The 21,921-nt window shown below is 45.0% G+C and overlaps 1 protein-coding gene across 5 annotated transcripts in view; it reads left to right on the top strand.

The window, feature by feature from the left end:
- Positions 1–21,921, top strand: part of BCL2 (BCL2 apoptosis regulator) — a 162,337-nt gene that overhangs the window by 14,711 nt on the left and 125,705 nt on the right. Inside the window, exon 3 of one of the 5 annotated variants that reach the window (XR_012121262.1) lies at positions 18,932–19,041. The exons of 3 other annotated variants lie outside the window; for them this stretch is intronic. Coding sequence is in view for 1 of the 2 variants with exons in the window: in XM_037015570.2 (XP_036871465.2) it covers positions 15,108–15,239 (132 nt within the window). In the remaining variant the exon portion in view is untranslated. Of the gene's footprint in view, positions 1–15,107; positions 18,898–18,931; positions 19,042–21,921 lie in introns of those variants that run through there. One more of the 5 variants, XM_037015570.2, reaches the window with a different exon arrangement.

Below are 21,921 nucleotides of genomic sequence, written 5' to 3'. Positions count from 1 at the left end.
GAGGCAAAGAAGCAGAGGACTCAGGTTTGAAACCCAGATGGTTCAAAAATATGATCCTGTCCTTCTACGAGAAAGGAAAAATGGGAATGCTGTTTTGTCGAGTGAATGAGATGAAATTAATCCGGGGACATTTTCAACTTGAGCTTTGGTGTGGATACCCAAGCAGACGTGCCCGGAGGCAGCTGGCCTTGAGGATCTGGAGTTCAGGAGAGAAGCTGAGGCTGGGATACAGCATAAGGCTTTTCTCCGAAACTGTGTAGATTTCCTGTTCGTTCCCTTCTTTCATTTCCTAAAGTGGCCCTAACTCCACTGCTGATTCTGCCTTCTTTTAATGTTACTCTTTCCCCACCATCTTCTGTAGACTTCTGTGGATTGGATTACGGTGAATAACTTGGAGTTTCACTGTTCAAACGTGGCTCCCCACGACCAGTTTATCTACTTAAAAAGTAATTCCACTAGAGTCCAATTTGCATTTTTCCAATATCCTAATAGTATCCCCTGTTTGTGGAAGGCTTATAAAATCAGTGTTCTTCTATCCTGGTAATTCCTTATTTAATAAGATATTTCTCCTATTAAATTTAACCTGCACCTAGCATGGTAGATAGTGCCCATGACTGCTTACTGAATGAATTAATTAGTAAAATAGTTGTGATAGGTGCACTTTGGACATCTTCCTAACCAACTAATGTTCTCTCCCTCCCCTTATTACCTTATTATAGTGTGTGTGTGTGTGTGTGTGTGTGTGTGTGTGTGTATTCCAAATGTCCCATCCCACAGATATACTAATACTTAATAGAAATGAAAAAAGAACACCTATTAAGTGTTTTGATTTCCTTCATCAATGAATTGACAAAGTATGTCATTCATACCTGCAACTTTAATAAAAGCCCATCATGCTAATATTAGACACTAGCCTCTCGGTCATCACATCATATCTACTATACAAAGAATGAATACATGCCATCTACATATATGTGCACAGTTGCTCTCTGTCCTCATATTTCAAATCTCAAGCCCAGTCCAGACTCTGAAAGCCTTGATGTCCGAGACTACTCATCACCATATTGTTAAAAGAACCAGTGCTTGTCTGAGGTTCTCACTGTGGAAACAAGGTGGTTTCCCCCTTCTGATTAGTGTTGTATTGCTCAGATGTAAAAGAACTATAGCATAAAGCACACAGGAAGAAGGATCCTGAGTTCTACTCTCAAAACAAAATCAGAGCTTAGCTTTCCTAGACGGCTCCAGACCCTGACCCACAAGAAGACCTCCAGAGTTGTCATGAGCAAACCGCTGGCCTGGCAGCTTGGGGCTAAGTTCTCTGTACCGGCGGAAGCAAGCGCTGTAGCCTTTCTGTGGTTTCAGTAACTGGTGGAATTTGTATTTTGAGAATCCTTATCCCTTGGCATGAAGCAAACTCAAAGCATTATTGCTCATCATTTGTCATCTGTTTGAGAAAGACTGTATGATTTGTTTACTTGTAATGAAGCTTGACCATACTTCTCCAGGGGCTTTTTAAAAAGAGGGATGTGTCAGCTTGCAGCTTTGTCCCCATGAATGAAACCACAAGCAAATTCTCTTCTCTTGCCCTTCCTCCCCCTGGTTTCTTCAGTGACCATCTGTGCATTATGTTACCACTGCCAGACCCTCTTCAAGTGGCTTATCTATGAGTGAATTCAGAAACTTCAAATTATAAAGGACACCCAGATAATTGGCCTGTTCTCCGAAGTATCTGTCCCCTGTGCTGCTGCCAGATTCCTCCCTAATGAATACATCCAGTGACAGTGGGGTTCTTGAGTTTGTCTGTATCCGTGAGGAAATGAACCTCTCTGCTTTGTAACAGCTTGTGGCTCCGGGAAAAAAAAATGACATCCATTGCACAAGTTTCCTTTGAATGCAGTTTTCTTTCCCATAAATGATACTTTGAGAATACACTTAAGGGGTTATTAGTTTTCTATTTCATGCTTGGCCTGTGTGTGAGAATAACACAAGCTGTCACTGCGAATCAGTAGCTAAACACACTTTGTCTGGTTAGTGTGAGCATTTAATATTTGGCTCAATTAAAAATTAACTGATGAAAGTACATGTCAAATGGAAATTGAAAATACCTTTTGTAAGGAATCCTGAAAGGCCATGACCAATGAGTGAATGAGTGGTTTTAAGATGTGAAGACTGGGAGCAGGGGGGGGAATAGGGTGGATTTAATATGAGTTGGGACATTTAACTCTTCTTTCAAACCTTTCTACCTGTTTGGCTCAGCATGAAATTGGAAAGGACATCCTCATTATTATAAAAGATCCATTTGCATCTCTGTTTTCTAGAGAATAATTGTGTGTGTGTGTGTGTGTGTGTGTGTGTTTTGCACTGGATCATATAATTAAAGCAGAACAGGAGAGTGGTTATTCATTTATCCCCCCACATTTTTTTTTAATGAGTGCATGCTTTAGGCCAGGCTCTGGGGAAGTGCGAGGCAGGAACCAGATGGGCATGATGTACACTCATCAAATAGCAACTGCAGTGGTGCATGGGTAGAGCAAGGAGAGAAGAAAATCAACTACAGGGGGCATTTATTCGAGTCAAGGACATCTTGCCAGGAAAGGGGGTTGAAGCCTGAAGGGTGAGCTGGAATGAACTTCGTACAGTGGGAAGGAAATCAAAGTGTGGCGAGCAGACAGAACCTCTAGAACAAAGGCCAGAGGCAAGAGAGCGTGTGGGGAACTGCCGGGGCCCAGACGTCAGCCTGGCAGGAGTGAGGAGTGGGGAGGCCTGGGCTGATCAGGAAGGGGATGCTGCAGATATGTACCGCTGTGAAAGGCTTTATTCTAGAAAAGTCTCTGTGCCTCCCCTTCATTCAGTTAATTGGGGAGAAATTTGTGACAGGTCGGAGGTTCGCTCCGTAAATGAGCGAGAGACTGTGCGCCTGCCCCCAGGGGAGTGGCAGTGGGCTGGACAGAAGCTGACCCGTCTGAGTGGTGATTAGGACCAGAACAGAGAGATTTTTTAGGAAGATGTAATAATGGACTGGATGCTTCAAAGTATTGCTCCTTTCTTCTTCGATTGCTGTGGTCTTTTTCTATAATCATTTTGAAAACAGTATGGACATTGTTGGGGCTATAAAGAAGATTTTTTTTTTTTTTACTTATTTCCTATTCTCTTAAATTAGCATTGCCTGGTTAAAAACTTAGTTGGAATTCACACTGTAATAAATCTTCATTAACAGCCAGTTAACAAAAGTGTGTTTGAAGAAGGAATTAAATTAAATGAAAAGCAGTTTTCATCGCACTGTGAAAAAGACCACAACGGTCTCTTGCCTGATGGGAGGATTTTTAAGTCTCCAAAGGAATTCTGTACCCGTTGGCCGGGTTGGTCTTCAGGATTTCCCTAGGCTCGGCAGGTATCATATTCCCACCTCTGCCTTCCTTTCCCCACACCCCTTTTGTTATTTGTTTGTTTTCCCGTGTGAAGAGAAAACTGCTAACAAAGCTATGTGAGACCCAGTAAGCCAAGAGCTGCTGGTGTTCAGTCCCAGACTGGCAGTCCGGGAGGTATTTCCTTACACCGTGCTGCGTCTCAGGATCTTTTTCATTAGGACACCAGAGCCTTCAATAGAAGCTTCATCAAGTGTATCTAATTTTGGAAAACAGTATCCGCTACTGCTTTTTATTTCAAAAATTTTCAGGAAAATAAAAATGCAGCCTCTCAGGTTATTTTCCCTCCTTTGATTCAGCTTTGGAAGTGTGTTTCGTGTTTACAAAGCGGAGGGGCATCTAACCTCTTGCCATTGGACAGTCACACGTTCGCTCAAGACCCCGTGGGTGTGCATGTGAGCTGGGTGGGCGTGACCACATAGCTCCTCCTAAGGGGACAGCAGTGTGCTAAATGGGAGGGTTCTCTAAATTCAACGGAGGGGTGGGGGTGGGGGTCTGGGAAACGGCTGTTTGAGCAGGGGCTAGGGGAATTATGTGAACACAGATGATGGTTTTTGACATTGGTATCTAAGTAGCAACCCATGTTTTTATCTACTTTTAAGACTGGGCTCTCGTTACGGAGTCAGCGTACATTTTTGGCAACTGAAGTGTTTTACTGGATTTAAAGCACGGTGGAACATGCATCAGTAGAATTTCCATAGCGTCTGAAGGGCATGTAGCTGTGTTAGTTCAATTTCTTTCATTCAGCACATGTCTAGAAGAGCGCTGGAGCTGAATGTCTTTCATTAGTCATAGTGGAAAAGTTAGAACAGTAAACAGGCTAATGATTAACAATATGATATAAGGGCTACAACATATCAGAAGCAGGACAGAGATTGACCCGGCAGCGCTGGTGGGAGAGCATCCTTACGTTCGTTTCTGTGGTAGTTCCAGTAGTGTTGGGCTTTACACAGAGGAGGTTAAGCAGCTTCGTAAAGTTAACAGCTGAAAATACAGTGTTCTACCTCAAAATTAATACATGTATTAGTATTATACAGCCCGTACATCAGTTTAAAACCATGCACAATATAAAATTAAAGACTATTATTTTTGGCAAAATGTTTGGAGCGCTTTTTGCTTACCCCTACAGATCTTTCCATTTTTCCCATTTCCGCTGATCACTTTAATCAATGGCCTCAGTCCCTGAAAATCAAGAGGAAGGAAGGAAACAAGCATTCATTGAACCCCAAAGTGTGCCAGACTCTGGGGTTTACAGTTTTATGGATAAGAGATTATTTAACCCCCATAACCTCTCCTGAGGGTAGGAAGTGGAATTGTAGATGAGGAAACAGAGGTTCTGCAAAATCAAGTAACTCTGCTAAGTAAGAGGCAAAACCAGATCCTTTTTTAGGCAATCCAAGTGGTAACTGATGTCCTCGGAAACTTAAAGAAATGTAAAAGAAAAAACCTGTTCAAAATGACAATCTGATGCATGTGACTTTCTGGTTTCTCTCATTTTTCTTTAGGTAATCAAACTGTCCTCTTTATTTTAGTAACTAGGGGGTGACATCTTTTATAACATGGACTTTGAGAAGTTTTTTCATAGTTAAAAACAAAGAGAGAAAGGGAAATGTTTTGCTTCTGTCCTTTCCTTCTTTGGCTCCCGTAGTCTATGAATAGTCTCTGAGAAGTCGGTGGTAGTCCCTGCTTCACACCAAGCTCAGACCCCCAATTCGGAAGCTGTCCCGGGGGGTCAGCATGTGTGTGTTGGAATAACTAATCCACAGTTGCTTTCCTGCTTCTAGAGAGATGATCTCACTGTCCAGGGGGTAACCTGGCTCACGCCTTAACCAAAAGGTGGGAAAAGTCTGCAGCTTCACCTCCAGTGGGAGCCTCATCCCTTCCGTGTCTTACTGTAGGCATGACCTGAGTGTTTTTTCTAGAGTCCCTGGGTGGAATGACATGTTACTCAAGTTGACAAGGTGATGATGTATCTGTTATTATATTTAACTATAAATTTTATGCTATTCATAAACATGCCCACCGTCAGCAACCACTGGTATATCAAGGGAGAGTGATTTCCATCCCCTTCGATTTCGTTTGGATAGATCTGGCCTAGAACACCGCAGTGTTTCCATGACGACATCTGACCAGGAGGCTGCTGTGTGCATTTGCAGGACTCGGGGAGTTTCACCACGGGCCAGGAAACTACGTTCTTAATAGCAACTTAAACAGTAAATTCAGACAAGATAGAAAACTCTTAAAAAGCTTCAAATTAAAACTATCTTTTTTCCCCCTGCTTTCTCATGAATTTATATATCTCACTGTGTTATTAAACACACACACAGATTAAATATGTAATTTTAATTTCATGTGCTAAATAAGTAAATCAAGTTCAGAAGGGGAAATAATGTTTTAAGGGGTTGGTTTAATAAATCATATATATATATATATGTAAAAAAGATGAATTAAACATTTCTCCCAGGGACACGGTGTTGTATGAGTTTTAGAGTAGAACTTCATGATATTTCATAAGGAAGCAAAAAAGGAAGGGAAATTATTATTCAGGCAGAGGGACAATAGTAACCTTTCATTAATCGAGACAGAGTTCAGCCCCAGGCACCCCAAGCCCTGGGATTTATGGCAGCTGAACTGAACACACCACCAGCTATTTCCTCTCTCTTTTATGGACCAGACTGCTTTAAAAATGTTGGTCTACTATAATCTAAAATGTTTAATTTATAAGCTATAACCCAACTGTATAATATTTAAAAGGCTGCTTTGTGTATTTTCACAAGTCCTTGAACTCCTAATGACTTGAGATAATTAGGATATTGTTTTTTAATGGCTTTATATGTGACCTTTTTGGATTCTGCACCCAGGTTCCCAGGTTTCCAGCATGAAAAGGAGAAAGCTCGGTCCTTCCTTAGCCTCAGTTCTCCCCATGATTGCCCATAATGTCCACGTGGAAATGAAGAGGGCCCACTTGTCTCCAGGATTTTAATCTGTTAATAAAAGGCCTTTATGACCACAGAGCCCATTAACACCTTCAGAGATCTCTGTTTAGCAGTTGTAATGATCCTAAACACACCTAAGAACTAGAAAGGAATGTCTATCACTGCAGAGCAAAGGATGTCATAAGGTGCATAGACTAAGAGTCACACACCCATTACTCCATTACTCATAAGAGCTTGGCCATCATTCTTAACAGGTTTGCTCTATGTCTGTGTGTGTGTGTGTGCATGTGCATGTATAGTGGTAAAATATACATAACCTAAAGTTTACCATTTTGATCATTTTTAAGTGTACGGTTCAGTGGCATTAGGTACATTCACAGTGTTCAGCCGTCCCCACCATTCAGCTCCAGAACTTTTTCATCTTCCCAAATGGAAACTGCACCTATTAAACACTAACTCTTCCTTCCCTGCTCCCCGCCCCACCCCCTGTCCCTGGTAACCACTACTTTATGTCTCTGTGAATCTCACTCTTCTAGGGCCCTCATGTAAGTAGAATAAAAAATTATGTGTCTTTTTGTATCCAGCTTATTTCACTCGACATAATGTTATCAAGGTTCATCCATGTTATAGCAGATGTCAGATTTTCAGTCCTTTCTAAGGCTGAATAATTTTCCACCCAAGTTAAAAAATACACTTTCTTACAAGATGGTTTATCATTTTTTTTCCAGACAGTAGAAACAACAAATACAGCAAATTAGGACTAAGTTGGCAGCAGAGCCTGCCAATTATTAGAAAAACTATTTTAAGTGTCTGACTGTAAGAAAGAAGATAAAAATGCTAGGGAAAACAGCCCAGGAACTACACAGTATAGCCATCTGAGGCTGCCCTGGGTGGGGCATACTGTCGTGAAGATCTGCGCAGCCCTCAAGGTTACCCCTGGGCCCCAGCACGGGTCAGTCCTCTGCGCTCCTGACTCTGCAGCTGAGTCATCACGATGGGCTTACTTTCCATAGGAAGAGTTGAAGAGTTCAGGGAAAGTGGGTCGTAAGTTTCAAAAATATCTCCATTCCAAGTGGTTAAAATTTTTTTAAAGTTTAGGCTTCAGTCATCTGAAAAATCCACTTCTGTGAAATGATTCATTCCAGAATGTGGTGAGAGAGAGGCAGCAAACGAGAGCGACGTGAAACAAACTCAATAGGCTAAGATCAGACGGCATGTGCTTACCTGTTCGGTTCCTTTTCTTCTTCCACCTCACTTTTTAGAGCGGAGAATTCAGAGGAACTTGATGCAAGTGCATATGTATATTGTTATGTCTGGGGGAGTTTTTGCTGTACCTCTCTATCTAAATTGCCCTCTCTGCATAAGTTACATTGTTTGCATATTTAGAATAGCTGGCCTACCCTGCAGCCTGACACAGTGGCTCCTGTGAGCCCTGCCTCGTACGTAGTACTTTCACTCTGAGCATCTGCCTCATGACTTCAGTTTGGAACTGCTGTATAGGAAAAGGTTGTTGTTTGTTCATTCCACATTCCCTGTGCCTACTAGGTCCCTGGACATGATCTCTGGCCTCGTGGAGGGCAGTCTTCTGGGGCAAGATACACAAACAGAAATATTACAATGCAGTGAGCTTTTTCTGAGAAAGTGAAGGAGGGCTTCCCAGAGGAGGTGCCATTTGGCCTGGGTTTTGAAGGATAAATAGGAACTTGCCCTGTGGAGCATGGGAAAGGGTACTATGTGCAAATAAAGAATCAGGGAGGGTCTGACATGCTTGGGGAAGGTACATAAGTCAGTATGACCAGAACTAGGAGTTGTGGGGGGAATACAAGGAGATGGAGCTGGAGGCAGAGTCAAGGCTGACTCACCAAGGCCCCAAATGTCTCTGCAAGGAGTTTAGATTTGCTATTTCTTGCAGTGGAGAGCCCGTGAAGGTTTCAGGTGGGTAGTGGTTTTTTTGGTGGCATTGGCAGCAGGGAGGCTTGATGGGAAGATGGGCTGAGTGTACGCGTGGACATCTGCCCCATCTTCTCACTGGGTTGAGAAAGCCGTGAAAGATATTTCAGAGACAGAATCAGCAAGGCTGTGCATAGGAGTTGAGGGATATGGATATGATTGACCATTGCTGAATACTTAGCACAGGGCAAGCACACAGTGGGTGCCCCATAAATAGCAAGTGGCTGACAGACTGACTCATGGAGAGCGAGCTGTGCACGTGGCATGAGCCTACGAGCAGTGCTCCGGGCCTGCCAGCTGTACTCACTGTAAAGTAGACATTCACAGGGCATGCACTGTGTGCCAGACAATTTATAAATGTTCTGTCTATAGTAGCATGTTTATTTCTTATGACAGTGCGGGCAGGTTGGTTCACTTTTATCCTGGCCTCGTAGATGGGGACACGGAGGCTTGGAGAGGTGACTGATGACAGCTGCTTCAGGGGTGGGGCTGGGATTTGAACCCAGGCATCCATGAAGCATTTGCTGCTTTTCATCACAACCCTCTGCCGCCTCTTCTGGAGTTTCTGGAAGCTGTTTCTATCAAGGCCCCAGAAGTGATGATTCGGGGCAAACGTAACCAGAGGCAGGATGTGGAGAAGCCTGTTGAGGAAACCATTTATCTCACGTAGACACACCATCTGAGATGACCTTAGTAGAATAACAATGGCAATAGTAACAGCACCACTGTCTTTTCCCTGGCATAAGAAACCAGTTTTGTAATGAAAATGGAATTTCTCTGGGAAATAGTCCTAGAAAGAGATAGGCAGTTGAGACAAAAATAACAAAATGTAAACTTGCATCAGATTGTTTTCTGTGTGTTTTCCTTCCACACTTGCCTTCTCTATTGTGTCATTTACTTCACTCACTTGGTATCTGCCTGTTGGGCCGCCGAGTTTGAAAAGAAGAGAGCAGAGCGTGTGCACTGTGTCTGGAGTTTGCCCCCAACATGCCCAGCTAAAATGAGAAGGGGCCCTTTAGGGCAAACATTGCTTTGGGATGGGAACCTGGGGCTTTCTGGAATGAAGGGTGGTGAGTCTGGTTTCCCAGGTGGCCCTTGGGCTGGAATCTGAGCTCCGCAGTGTTCAGGTGTATGTGCCGTCATGGATCATTACAACCCCAACTGAAGCTGTATTTTCATGTCATAGGTCACAGTCATATAAAATAAACTCTTGTCATAACAAAGGGTGCCGCGGCCAGATGACATGGAGTCCCTTTGCTCATTTACCCCAGAGGGCGCTGATTTCCATGTCAGTGTGGAGAAGGGATTCCATTTTTCTGCTAATTCTGAGGGTCTGTCTTGCTCCACCACCCTCATAAATGATGAAATATAGTGATGGCATAGCAGCGTGAAGAAGGAGTGTGGCCTGGAAACCCAGCCAAGCTCTCTTGGCTCCAATTTTATGCAAATTGCTGAGCAGAATATAAATGACTTCTCAGTAATGTGGGACCCAGGGGCACGTACTCATCTGCTTCTAGCCGTCTCCCTGGGCTGTTAGCAGTGGCCAGGATGAGTCGGCCACAGGGCAGGCTGAAGATCCTTTGAGAAGGAATGGCTCACACCATCAACAGTGACCTTTCCTAGAGCTTCATCATGTGTAACAGCTTCCCCAGGGCAGCCTACAAGCGAAGACAACAGGAAAATATCAGCATAGACTAATGCTCTGTAATGTCCTTTATTCCTCTCCTTCTCCCAAAGATGTTCCGTGATCACAGTACTTATTCCAACACGCATGCCTCCTACACATGTTGATTGGGCATTTACTCACTGCAAGGCACTGTGCTAGGCACCGGAAAAAGGCTTGTCTGCACCATCCAAGTGAAGCCATAACTCTGTGTCTGAAATCTACTCGGGCACAGTCCTGTATGCAGCCGCTCGACACGTGTGGCTACTGGGCATGTGAAATGTGGCCAGTCAGAATGGAGATATGACTGGAGTGTAAAATATATACCAGACTTCAAAAACTTAGTATGAAAAAATGAATGCAAAATATTTTATTGCTAATTTTTAAAAATTGCATATTGAAATGATATTTTGGGTATATTGGCTTAAGTAAAATATCTTAAATGTGGCCACTAGAAAATTTTAAATCACATATGTGGCTCACATTATATTTCTATCGGACAGTACCTGTCTACGTTGCTAACCATTTTGATGCCAACAAAATGTGGTCACCTTTTTGTTGCCATGTTTGGACATGGTTACACAGGAGGGTAGAAAGACCTTTTCTTTCTGCACAGATGGGGTGCAGTTTAGACAGTTTTGTGGCACATTGCTTCGCTGTTTTCGAAGTGCATTCACATCCATGTTCTGGTTGATTCTGTGCACTGAGGGTAGGCCTGGCCATACTTTTACAGCTGAGGGTGTTGAACTTTAAGAGGGAGGCTGGCCCACCTGCTCCAAGAGTTAGAACTAGAAATAGAACTTCAGACTTTTGAGTTCCGTGCCCGTGCCTATTAGATATAAACTGAATATTACTCATGGAAATGCTCTTTGTTTTTCTATGCCAATGATAATAGAAAAGGGTCTATTTAGAAGTTAAAGTGTATGTGTGTGTATGTATATGTGTGCACAGACATGTCCTGCAGTTGGCTAATATGACACATAAATCAAAATGGTAGCCAGTAGTCAATGGAAAGGTTTGACTCACATGGAGTTTTTGGACTCGTCAGGTCTAGGCCAGAAGAGGGTTAGAGCATGTTATTGTCATGACAAGGGGATGTTTTCTTCTTTTGGAAGTCAGTTATTGTCACATCAAATTCCTGGCTGCATGAATCTCAACTGTCAGAAAGGCCCAAGGTTGAGTTTTATTCTCCAAGGGATCGAGAGACACTCATCCATGGGGTGGAGGGACAAAGCAGCTACCTGGAATGAAAGAGGAAAGGGATCAGATCCAGGAAATCACTCCTGAGTTCTGTGACTCCAAACACGTCTAACACCAAATGTGTAGGGGCTTTCCTCAGACCAGCAACCAATTCTCCAAATCCCTGGACATCAGTTAGGTGTCTTACAATTTCATTTAATTTAATTTTGACACTACCTGGAGCTAGCATCAGATCTCACAAGTTAAGGGTTCAGTCCCACAGGAATCCCCCAACCTGGACACCAGTTGCAAGTCTGGACCACCCATACTTCTGATCCACCCATTATAAAACAAAGGTTCCTACAACCTGTTCCTAACATTTGATAATTTGTTACCACCATTCATAGGACTCAGGAATATACTTTACTTACTATGACTGTTTTGTTATAAAGAATACAACTCAGGAACAGCCAAATAGAAGAGATAAACAGGGCAAGGTGTGTGGGAGGGGGCACGAAGCTTCCATCCCTCTCTGGCTGTACCGTCTTTCCAGCACCTCAATCTGTCCACCAAACAAGGCTCTTGGAACCCCATAATTTGGGGCTTTTAATGGAGGTTTCATTATGAAGGCATGATTGATTAAACCACTGGCCATTGGTGATTAGCCCAGTCTCCAACCCCTCTCCCCTCTCCAGCAGGTTGGGGTGGGCCCACAAGTTCCATCCTGCTTATCCAGCCTTGATCTTCCTAGGATCCAGCCCCATCCCAAAGCTAACTCGGGGTCCCCAGCCACCAGTCGTCTGATGAGCATACAAAAGACGTCATCACTCTGGAGTCTCCAAGGGTCTTAGAAGCTCTTGAGTCAGGAACTGGAGATGGAGGCTGAATATTATAATAAAAGATGCTCCTTTCAGCCCTGTCACTCAAGAAATTATGGGGGTTTTAGGAGCTTTGTGCCAGGAATCAGAGACAAAGACCAAATATATATTTCTTCTTACTATATCACAATATCACACAGCCAGTACAGACAAAGGGTGGGGAGGCTCACCTGTAGGGAAAAAGGAAAAAGCCATCAAGGCCTGGTGTTGTAGGTGGTGTGGCGGTGCAGTCGGCACGGTAGTGAGGGCACTTAGGGCTTTGGCTGTGCCCTGCTGGCTTCCCCAGGACCTTGTTGTTCGGGCACATCACACACACACTTTTCTGCGCCTCAGTTTCTGCATCTGCAAAGGAGAGAGTTGGGTTAGACAGCCTCTCACTAAAACTCTGTGAGTTTTAAAGGCCAGAGAATCAGGAAGAAAAGTCTTAATAAGTATCAGTGGAAGCAAGAGGGTTGGTTCATACTGCTTTTCTTTCTTTTGTCTGATACAGTCGGGGTGCAGAAATCTATAGTGAGCACGAGCATTGGCTTGGATCATTCTAATGACGCTGAATGAGAAAGGGGTTGAGTGTAGGATACCCTTACAGCTGTAGTCAGTATACACGCACTGTTGTGTAATATCTGAAAACATTTATATCTACCTGTCTTTCGCAGCTTTCTCTGTTCTCCTTATTCTTATATTTTCTGTGAGTTATACTTTCTTATCTTATATCTTGAGATTCTAGTGTTACACACATAGTAATTCTCCCACATTGATCATATTCTTTAGTAAGTCACTGCTTGTCCTCCATCTGCAACTATTTTCTCTCTCTGCCTTGTCCTTCCTATAAATTAAAAAGCTTCTGGGCCTTCCTTAGATGAGCCACATGAGAATTCAACTACTTTTTCTTTTCAAAAACTATATTTTCATTGCATTTAGTAGGTGTAGGGAGACAGAAGCCCTCAGATCTTGAGAGAGCTTTGTATTCCGCAGGGGCACATTCCCCCACGGAGGGGGACACTGCCTCTTCCGCCTCGTTGTCCTTTGCTGAACACTCAGTAGCCTGGCATCAGTTCTGCTGGAATGAAAAGATTGGCAGAGCTGCCCTAGACAGCCGCACCATGAAACACTGTGGCAGAAGGTTTGGTCTACATACCAAGGCAGCCAGAGTATTAATTGCATTCTCTGTGATCACAGCAAAGGTGCTGAATTATTCTCTTCATGTTTTAAGAATGACAGGCTTTTCCTCTGCCAGTTCCCAGCATAGTGATGTCACGTGGCGAGGAGATGCTAGGTTTGGGGAAAAAATTAAAAAACGTAGAAGATCTCTGGTAGGCAGCTAGTTCTTGAAAAAGATATCTACAGATGAATTGTCTCATAATTGGTACCCGTAGAGAATCAGGAGCAGGGGAAGGAATCTGCTTCTGTAACAGTGAGGAACTGTTGGCCTGAATTCACAAGATCTAGTAATGCCTTTCCCGTTTGACAATCTTAGTTAAAATTTTGAAATGGGACTTTGCAAGTTGGACCCCATTTTCCTTTGGGTTTGTGTGTGGACTGGAGAAGAGGTGGTCATGTGATTTCTGTATGCACTTATTTTCCCCTGGCCCCATGCAAACACACTTGCAAATACTCCGAATACTAGAGTCCCCTCGACACCGTGCTCCTGCGCCGCCCTTCCTTTCAGTCTGCGGCCCCCGGCCCAGGGATATGCCCGCCTCCCAGCCCACGCTCACTCGGCTCCGCCCAGCACACGCACATTTTCTTCCCGGTCGCTCTGGTCGAACGTCAAACCTGTGGAGGCCACCTTGTCAAGAACTGTTTGTGATGATTTCGCTTGGTGGGGAGGAGAAGAGAAAGCAGGTGTCTGCCTGTGCGCTGGGGATTTTCCTATGCTGCAATTGTTATTCTGTGCAGCACCCCACCCTCCCTTCACAACTCCAAAAAAGAGAAGTACAAGCACTTTGAGTGTTCAGGGTTTGAGTGTTTTGGTCTAAAATGTTCAGTGGATCAGAGAGCATTTCATCCTGGGTAGTGTGGTCTGGAGACATATTTTGATTTCACGTGACTAAACTGGGCTCACCCTTCTGCTCTGGCCGGGCGGGACTGAAGGAGGCGGCACTGAGCACGGTGGTGCCTGCGTCGGCCCTTCTGTGGGCGAGCCCCCCTCTTTATGTGATCAGAATGCAGCTCCCCACCTAGCACACTGTACATGTAAGTGCAACATATGGGGTCTGGATAACTTGTTAAATATGTTGTGCCGTTCAGAAGGAAAGCCTTTCTATAATTTAGTGTTTTGTTTCAGTGTTCACCTTAACCTATTAGACAGGCATTTCTTGCATATATAGGATGACCATAAAGTGTATTGTCCAAGCTGGGCTGCTTGGGAGAGTGAAGACCGGTGTTGTTCGTTGTTACGCTGAGACATCAAGGGGAACCTGGGATGGCCCCAGGCAAACTGGCACCTGCAGTAATAACCTTGAACATGTCCATCTTTTTAAGGATTGGCTACAATGTTTTTGGTCTTGTGCTGAGTCGTTTCAGCATTTTTCTGAAAAACAAATGAACTGTTTTGTAGGTTTCTGTGTTGTTATAAACCGCCCCCAGACATATCTACTAGAGCCACTGCAGTTGACCTCTCTGTCTTCCATTAGGTCTTGTCCTGACGCTGCGTCTCCACCCTCCCAATGCAGCCACCTCGGATTTTCCCATGTTATTGCTCCCCTGTGAGCACAGCCCTGCTTTGAAGTGGCTTCTCCAATTGAACTTCCTTTCTGTGGGGTTCTCTTCTCTTACAAGTTCATTTCTTTGTTTAGGAGTCTAAGAGTAAGAAAAAGAGACATAAGCTAGATTCTGTGTCTGTTTCAGTCTGGTAGTCTTCCACTTCCTACCTGAGAAAAAAATACATCTAAAAATTCTCTGAGCAGTTTTTTCCATTTTATGGAGGGAAAAAAAGGACCTTCATGAGCGCCCCCCACCACCACCACAGGGCCCTGTTGGGGAGTGTGACCAAAAAGGGTCCAAATGAACTAAGTAGTTCAAAGGTTATTTGCTTGCCTTTGTGCAGTTGAATGTGCTCATTTGTATGTTTCTACAGGTTGCGATAGGACTCCTTGGTTTAAATTGCACACTCGGAGAGGGTAAGAACACTGTTTGTTTCACTTTCTGTGAATCATGTCCATCGACATCTGATGCGTGCTGGTTTCCAGAGCTGTTGGTGACCTGCTAGAGAGCGTCAGGCCGTGTGTGACAGTACGTGTGGTGGTAGCTGTCCAGCTAGGTGACGTTCCCATCAACACTGTGGCCATGTGAGTCTTCGATAAGAAGAGTGCTGACTTTTTGAAAAATGTAGTTTTTCTTTTCTAACCCTGAACTTCCATCTCCCCAGTCAAAATAATAGCACATTTGGGGAACAACTTAGAGTCTTTGAACAAATAATTGAAGAATGAAAATGAAGCAGATGCAGCTCCAGAATTTGACACTGGCAGAAAATCAGCCTCATCTTACTAAGTAACTCTTTGTGAAAACCTCATCCACTTTTTTGCTTTTTTGCACTTTTCAGTCTGCAGCTAAATTAGGCCACAGGAAAAGGATATCATACCTTCAAAGCGCCAGTAGGGCTGGCTGGGTTCTTTTCTCTTCGTGGAAAACAGCTGTGGGTGCCGGGGGTAGAAGGCAGGCTTTTGTTCCACGTAAAGGTGGGAAGGTTGGGTGGTGAGCCGCGTAGCTCTCCTGTGGAGGAGTTCACAGCTGTTGAGCTGCTTTATCATCTCCGAGGCGTTTGAAATGTGTTGATGACGACCTGGGAAAGAGAGACGGGCGGGATGAGGGTGGGAGTGGGAAAGAAACATTCAGCCCACACGATGCTTGCATCTCCTCTTGTTTTCGTATCTGTGGTGAGTGCAGATTACATGAATTAGGTTATTCATTTCCCTTGCCTTCTGCCATATAAAAGTAAGCCTGTTGTTATTGTTTTCCTGCTGAGTGAAGCATGAATTAAGTCTGAAGGTAGAGCTGCCCAAAGCAATGGGTGGTATCGCCCTCCTGCCATCACGTGCTCTCTCTCAAGTGGAATTTCCAGCGATGGAGGTTAGCTTGAGCCTTGTCGGATAGGATTATTGCCACTGCCCTTATTATGAATGAAGTGTTGAGGTGTTTTCTTCATTTCAGGTGGAAAACCAGTTTTAGCAATTCTCTTTTGCCTTGAAAAATGTGTTCTGAGGGAGTGTGTTGAGTAAAGGGCTTGCAAGGTGCTTTAATTCTGTTCACCTTAACTCCAGTCTCCCACCCTCTTCCTGATTCTCTTTCCAGTGAGCTTCTCCATCCTCACAGCTTCACTCTCCCCTCTGCGCAGCTGCTTCTCAAATGGGTATTTTTGCAAACTCCTGTTCTGCTTGTGTACTACTTCCTGATGAACTTTTCCACCCGGATTCTCTGTTGGCAGCTGAAATTTAACATACGATCAAAATATTTAATTCAGGGCTAAGCTCTCGATCATCCCTCCAAAGCCTTTCTTGGACTCAGCAGGTTCTCTTCACGCCACCACTGTCAGCCTGATCACCCAGGCCCAGAGGTGAGGATGCGTGCCCAGCTCCCTATGCAGGGAGTCACCAGGCCCTGTCACTCCGCAGTTCCTCCCCACCCGTGCTGCCCTTGCCCTTATTGACTCTTGTCTCTGTGCTTCTATTAACCTGCTCCACTTTCTCCTCACTCCCGGTTATTTTAGGCTTTGTAACAGATTTGATTGAAATCCTTCCCTGAGTTAAAAAGGCTCCTCCTAGGCCTGCTGCTAAGTTTCCTCTCTTACTGATAATGTGCATCTCCCTTCCACAGTCCTCGCTACTCCTTAGCAGGATTTGCTGTTTCTTAAACTTACCCTGTCTTCTCAGCTCTGGGATTTATTTCCTGCTATTTCTACATCCCAGAACACTCTGCTTCCATCCAAGTTTTCCAGAATTCTCTATCCTCTAAGGCTTAGACCACCTGGATGAAGGTGTCCCTTTTGGAAGTGACCCTGCTGACCTCTAGCACCCTTCCAACCCTTTCTATGCCTCCCTTCCAAGCCTCATCACGTGCTCTCTGACATGGCTTTGACATACAGATAGTTGCTATTCCTTTCTTTGCTCCTCTCCTGGGTTATAAAAGTGCCGAGTCCCAGAGCCGTGTCTTCCGTATGTGTACATATGCTACCATGCCTAAAAATGGTCTCACACTAGCAAGTGCTCAGTGATATTTGCTGAATGAATGGGTGAAGAAATGAGGCATAGTGGCTTTGCCTAGCTTCATTCATTCGTTCAACGATTATATGTTGAGTGTCTGCTATGCTAAGCATGTAATATATCAGCGAGCAAAAATGCCTGCCAGAAGGCACTGATATTCTAGCTACTTCCTAAGACTCCCCATCTTTGCATCACTCTACTCAGCACTTGAAAAAACAGGAAGCAGTTATTTTAAATGTTACTCACTTAATATTTTGTTATTCTGTGATCAAGCTTGGCTATGAAGAACAGTATGCCTCCTGGTAGTTTGCAACTTCGAGGTTCTGGTTCTTAAAATTGGTTACATATCCCCATGGCTGGGAGGGTGTTGCAAATGCTCCATCTTTCTGCCTGTCTATTAAGTCAAGTCATTTGGCAGTTGCTCTGATACAGTGAGAAAGTCATCCTTGATTTCAGTCCTGTCTGCCCTGAAACTTTGACCAGACTGCTGCTGCTTGACTAGTAGCAAGTCACTGCTCATCTTCCTTTGGTATTTGCTACATATTATAAAACAAATACAAAATCAAAACAGCAGTGAATTATATCCTGTCATCCATAAGAAAATAAAACAGCTGTTTTTCAAAGTTTGGTCTGTATGTTACCAGTAAGGGAGAAAAAAAGCTGTTGTGTAGATACATGGAAATATGGTAGCATTAATGGCAAATGCCCTAATGGAGAATGTGCCTATAATCAATGTTGGATCAATATCACTCTCTGCAATTTCGAATAACTGTCAGTCACATACAAACTCAGAATACTCTAATGTGCTGTCTTCGCATAGGACTCTATAGCCACGAGCTCATTTTCTTGGTCACTGCAGTGAAGCAGTATTTGGGGAAGGATACTGCTGTCAATGCCAAAACCCAACAATTTTGTTTTCAAATTCCTGAAAACTAAAAAAAGAAATCTTGGTGACATAAATGTTCCAAATTCAAAATATCCAAAAGTGAACTCATCAACTTCCTCCTTGAGCCTGCTGTTCCGCGTCTGGACTGTCTGGTTAATGATATCACCAGCCACCCAGACAAAGCCCGAAACCTTAAATCATTTTCAACGCAGTTTTCTCATCTGTGAGGCAGAGCTTTCCTGAATGATCTCTTACAATATTTTCCTCTAAAAATCTATAGTCAAGTTCGGTGATTCCTACTTGACATACATTACCCTCACATCCAATCCCCTACCTTTGAAATCTCTCTTTCCCCCTATGTCATCCAGCCCCTGCTGTAACTCAACCTCTTGTCTTTTCTTGACTCTTCTGTAATCTCTCAGCTGGTCTCCTTATATTTTAAAAGTTTATTTTTAAGTTGGCACACAGTGAAATTCACTGTTTTTGTCTATAGTTTTGGACAGATTAGTGTAGAGACATAACCACTCCTGTAGCCAGGACACCGAGGAGCTCCCTCAGCACTAAGGAATTCCCTCCTGTTACCCCTTTGTAATCAACCCCCCTACCCCACCCTCACCCCTGGCAACTGACTCTTCTCCTCCCCTGGAGTTTTGCCTTTTCCAAAATGTAGTGAAATGAGTGTCGCCCTCTTTGAGCACGTGTTTCCAGCCCATCCATTCTCCATCAGTGCCATAGTGTCTTCCTAAAACACCTGTTCTAGACCTGGAGAAATCCTTAATTTCTCTGAGTTTCTGTTTTCCTGTTCGTATGTGACAGGGCAAGAGTATAAAATGATTAGCTCCCTGAAGAATTCCAGTACTTTCTAAGAAGGATGGCTTCTGAAGAAGACTGTTTGCTTTGTGACTGACGAGAAGACCAGGAAAGCTGTAAGTTGCTCTGAGTAGGAAGTAGTGCGCTGGAGCCGGGGTGCGGTGGAGAAGAAAGGGAGGGAGAGATGGGAAAAGCTGCTGCAGGAGCGGAGCACCGTGGGGGTGGGGGTGGGGGACCTGCAGAGGAGGGCGCGTGAGAGTCACTGTGGGATGTCCCCGCCTCGGTGCCCTACAGACCTGCGTTCCCTCAAGTCCTCAGAGCCACATGGGAGCCTTTTGAATGGATCTTCGCATTAAGAAGAGAGTTGTGAGACCCAGGGACAATAACCGCCACTCCGCGGGCTTCTGATGAGGGTCATGAAGTAGCAAGCTGGCGCTGAGCCCGGCAGGGTTTGGCTACTAAGGGGATGTTAACTCTCTTCCCACTACTGTATGCCATCTCCACCCTCCTTTCATGGTCCACCCCTCATCCCCAAATCACCCCAAATCCTAACTCCTTAGCTATCCAGGGACCTTCTTGGCTGACTGTCTGGGCTGAGCCTGATCCGCATTCCAGCTTCCTTCTCACTAACTCTCCTCTGCTTCCTGCTCCCCCACCTTCCGCATCTCCTGCTCTCGGTTGATCCTCTGCCGCCCCTTCAGTTAGAACTAACCTTCCCTTCAGTTACATTCTCTTTGTGTTTATATAAAATGCAGTAGCCATGGATCATAATTATTCATATATGTCTCTATCTCCTCCCCCTCAAACTATGTAAGCAGGTTCTCAATTCATATTTGGTGAAATTAAGTGAATTCTTAAAGAGCTGCAGTAACTTTGAGAGTAGAGAAAGGAACAGTAAGGCACTTCTTTCTACTGTGCTCACGTTTGCTGTGCAGGCTGCACACCTGGTGTGGGGTAGGTTTTACTGTCACAGATTTCCTGCAGTTGTGAGTATATCATGTGGGCTGTTGTCAAACAGCTGTGGTATGGTCAGCTCCGTAGGTGACCCTTCTAGGGCACGGTCTAGAAGCACCCCCAGAGAAGTATAGCCCTCCCAGGCCTGACAGAGCCTGGCAGGCTGCTGCCGCAGAAAGTGGGGGCAGAATGCCACTGCACCTCGCACCTCCCTGCATCCCCATCAAATAGTTGGTGTGTTTTCAAATTTAAGTTGCCAACAGAAGGTGGAGAACACAGAGACATGTGTGCTAAGTAAAGTTGAGTGACTGCCCTTTCAGTATCTCCCAAGTCCAGGCTGAGATGCAGAAGCTCCCCCACCCCTCCCACCTTCATCCTCCAGGTAAACTGGTACTGGCTTCCCCCAAAGTTTCTCCCCGTGTGCTGTGAGCCTGTTTGTGAAACCCAAGCTCAGGACTCAGTTCCTGTGTAAGAGCCGCAGCACATGGCTGACATATGTTCAGTGTGTGGCCCATGCAAGCCTCTAGAACACTTCTCCCATCCAGCACCTCAGCAGCCATTACCCATCTTGTATTTGCATATGTTCCCATTTTGCAAGCAAGATTGCAGGGAGGGTTACCATCTGCAGCTGCCTGCCCGCCCAGAGACAGCTCCAATTAAGGCTGGGCGTCCTTGGGTAGATGTCACGAGAGATGCAAGGGCCCCTTCTACTGCCAGGGCCTCAGTTCCAGAGGTCAGCCAGAGAGAGAACTCAGCAAGGACAGAGCCCATGGGCATTTTTCTTGCCCCCCTGCCCAACTCCAGGGCAATCCTCAGCAAGGAATAACGACCCCTAATTCCTTGCCAGGGGAGTTGAGTGCACACAGCTCATGGCTCTTGGATGAATGAGAATTTCCCCCAGTGGTTTTAATTTTCCCATTCAGAAAGGATCTTGTCCCATCTTACCCCAGCCTCCTTCCCTCCAGCTGATGCACGTGTGCCCGTCTTGGTCCCTTGGGTGGTGTCTATGCCGGTGAGCAGGCTGTGGTCAGCCCTGGAAGACGGAGTGAGGTGGGGAGAACAGGCTGGGCAGCCTCCCTCCCTCGGGATGTACTGCAGCCTGTTGCCAGCAACTCCTTTTCCTTTTTTCCTGGCGTCTACACTCACTGGAGTGGAGCCTGATGGGAACCAGCCCCTGTGGCCTTCCAGGATTCTCACAGACTGGAGCCAGAGCTCCGTAAGCCTGCCTTGGGTCTGGGGGGAGGAAAGTTTTAGTAAAAACCCACATTATTCCCTGCCTCAATCCAGAGTACACTGCAACTGACCGTTCAGTTTAGATGTCCCATGCTACTGGCAAATGAGACGATTAGACATACTAGGGCAGCACAGTTCTCTGCTCAGGACTTTTACACTCTGTAGTCATGGATTTGCAGGTACCATTTTTGGATTTAAAATTTCAAGATAATGAACTGGTGTAAGTTTCCCTGTTGAGCATAAGGAGCTCTGCTGCGTAAGTATTGCGGAGGCTGCCTATGTGCAGGTGCTGGGGTCTCATGCTGGAGCAGCTGGCCCAGGGTACACCCTACCAAAGGCAGGTTGTGAACGACCCTTGTGAAGAGTCTGAACACCTTTGCTACAACCCCGATTCTGGGAATATCTACTCCTGCGACCCCCAAATAGGGGAGACTGTGATCAGCCTATTTGGTCCTTGCATGAGAACCCTATAGAATTCTGTGTAACCTTCCTCTCCACCCAGGCCCCAGTTTGGGGGATCTAGTGGGGAGGAAGTGTGGCTGATTGTGGGGCTCCTTCTCTTTTAACAGTACTGGGACCCTCAACTCAGTGCTGACTTCATTCATTTACTTCACAGGGTGGCAGGAAGCTCCATGCCCAGCAGGAGCCCTGTTGGCCCTTATTTTAAAATGGCATGGGGGAATCTTGGCCAAATTTTTGGTTGCTGTAGACTAAATGTTTGTGTCCTCCCAAAATTAATATCAAATCCTAACCTCCACTGTGATCGTACACGGAGGTGGGGCTTGTGGGAGGTGATTAGGTCATGAAGG

Source organism: Manis javanica, chromosome 9, assembly GCF_040802235.1.
Source record: "Manis javanica isolate MJ-LG chromosome 9, MJ_LKY, whole genome shotgun sequence".
Taxonomy (NCBI): domain Eukaryota; kingdom Metazoa; phylum Chordata; class Mammalia; order Pholidota; family Manidae; genus Manis; species Manis javanica.
The sequence above is the reverse complement of the archived record's forward strand: the minus strand, read 5'-3'. Positions and strand labels throughout refer to the sequence as shown.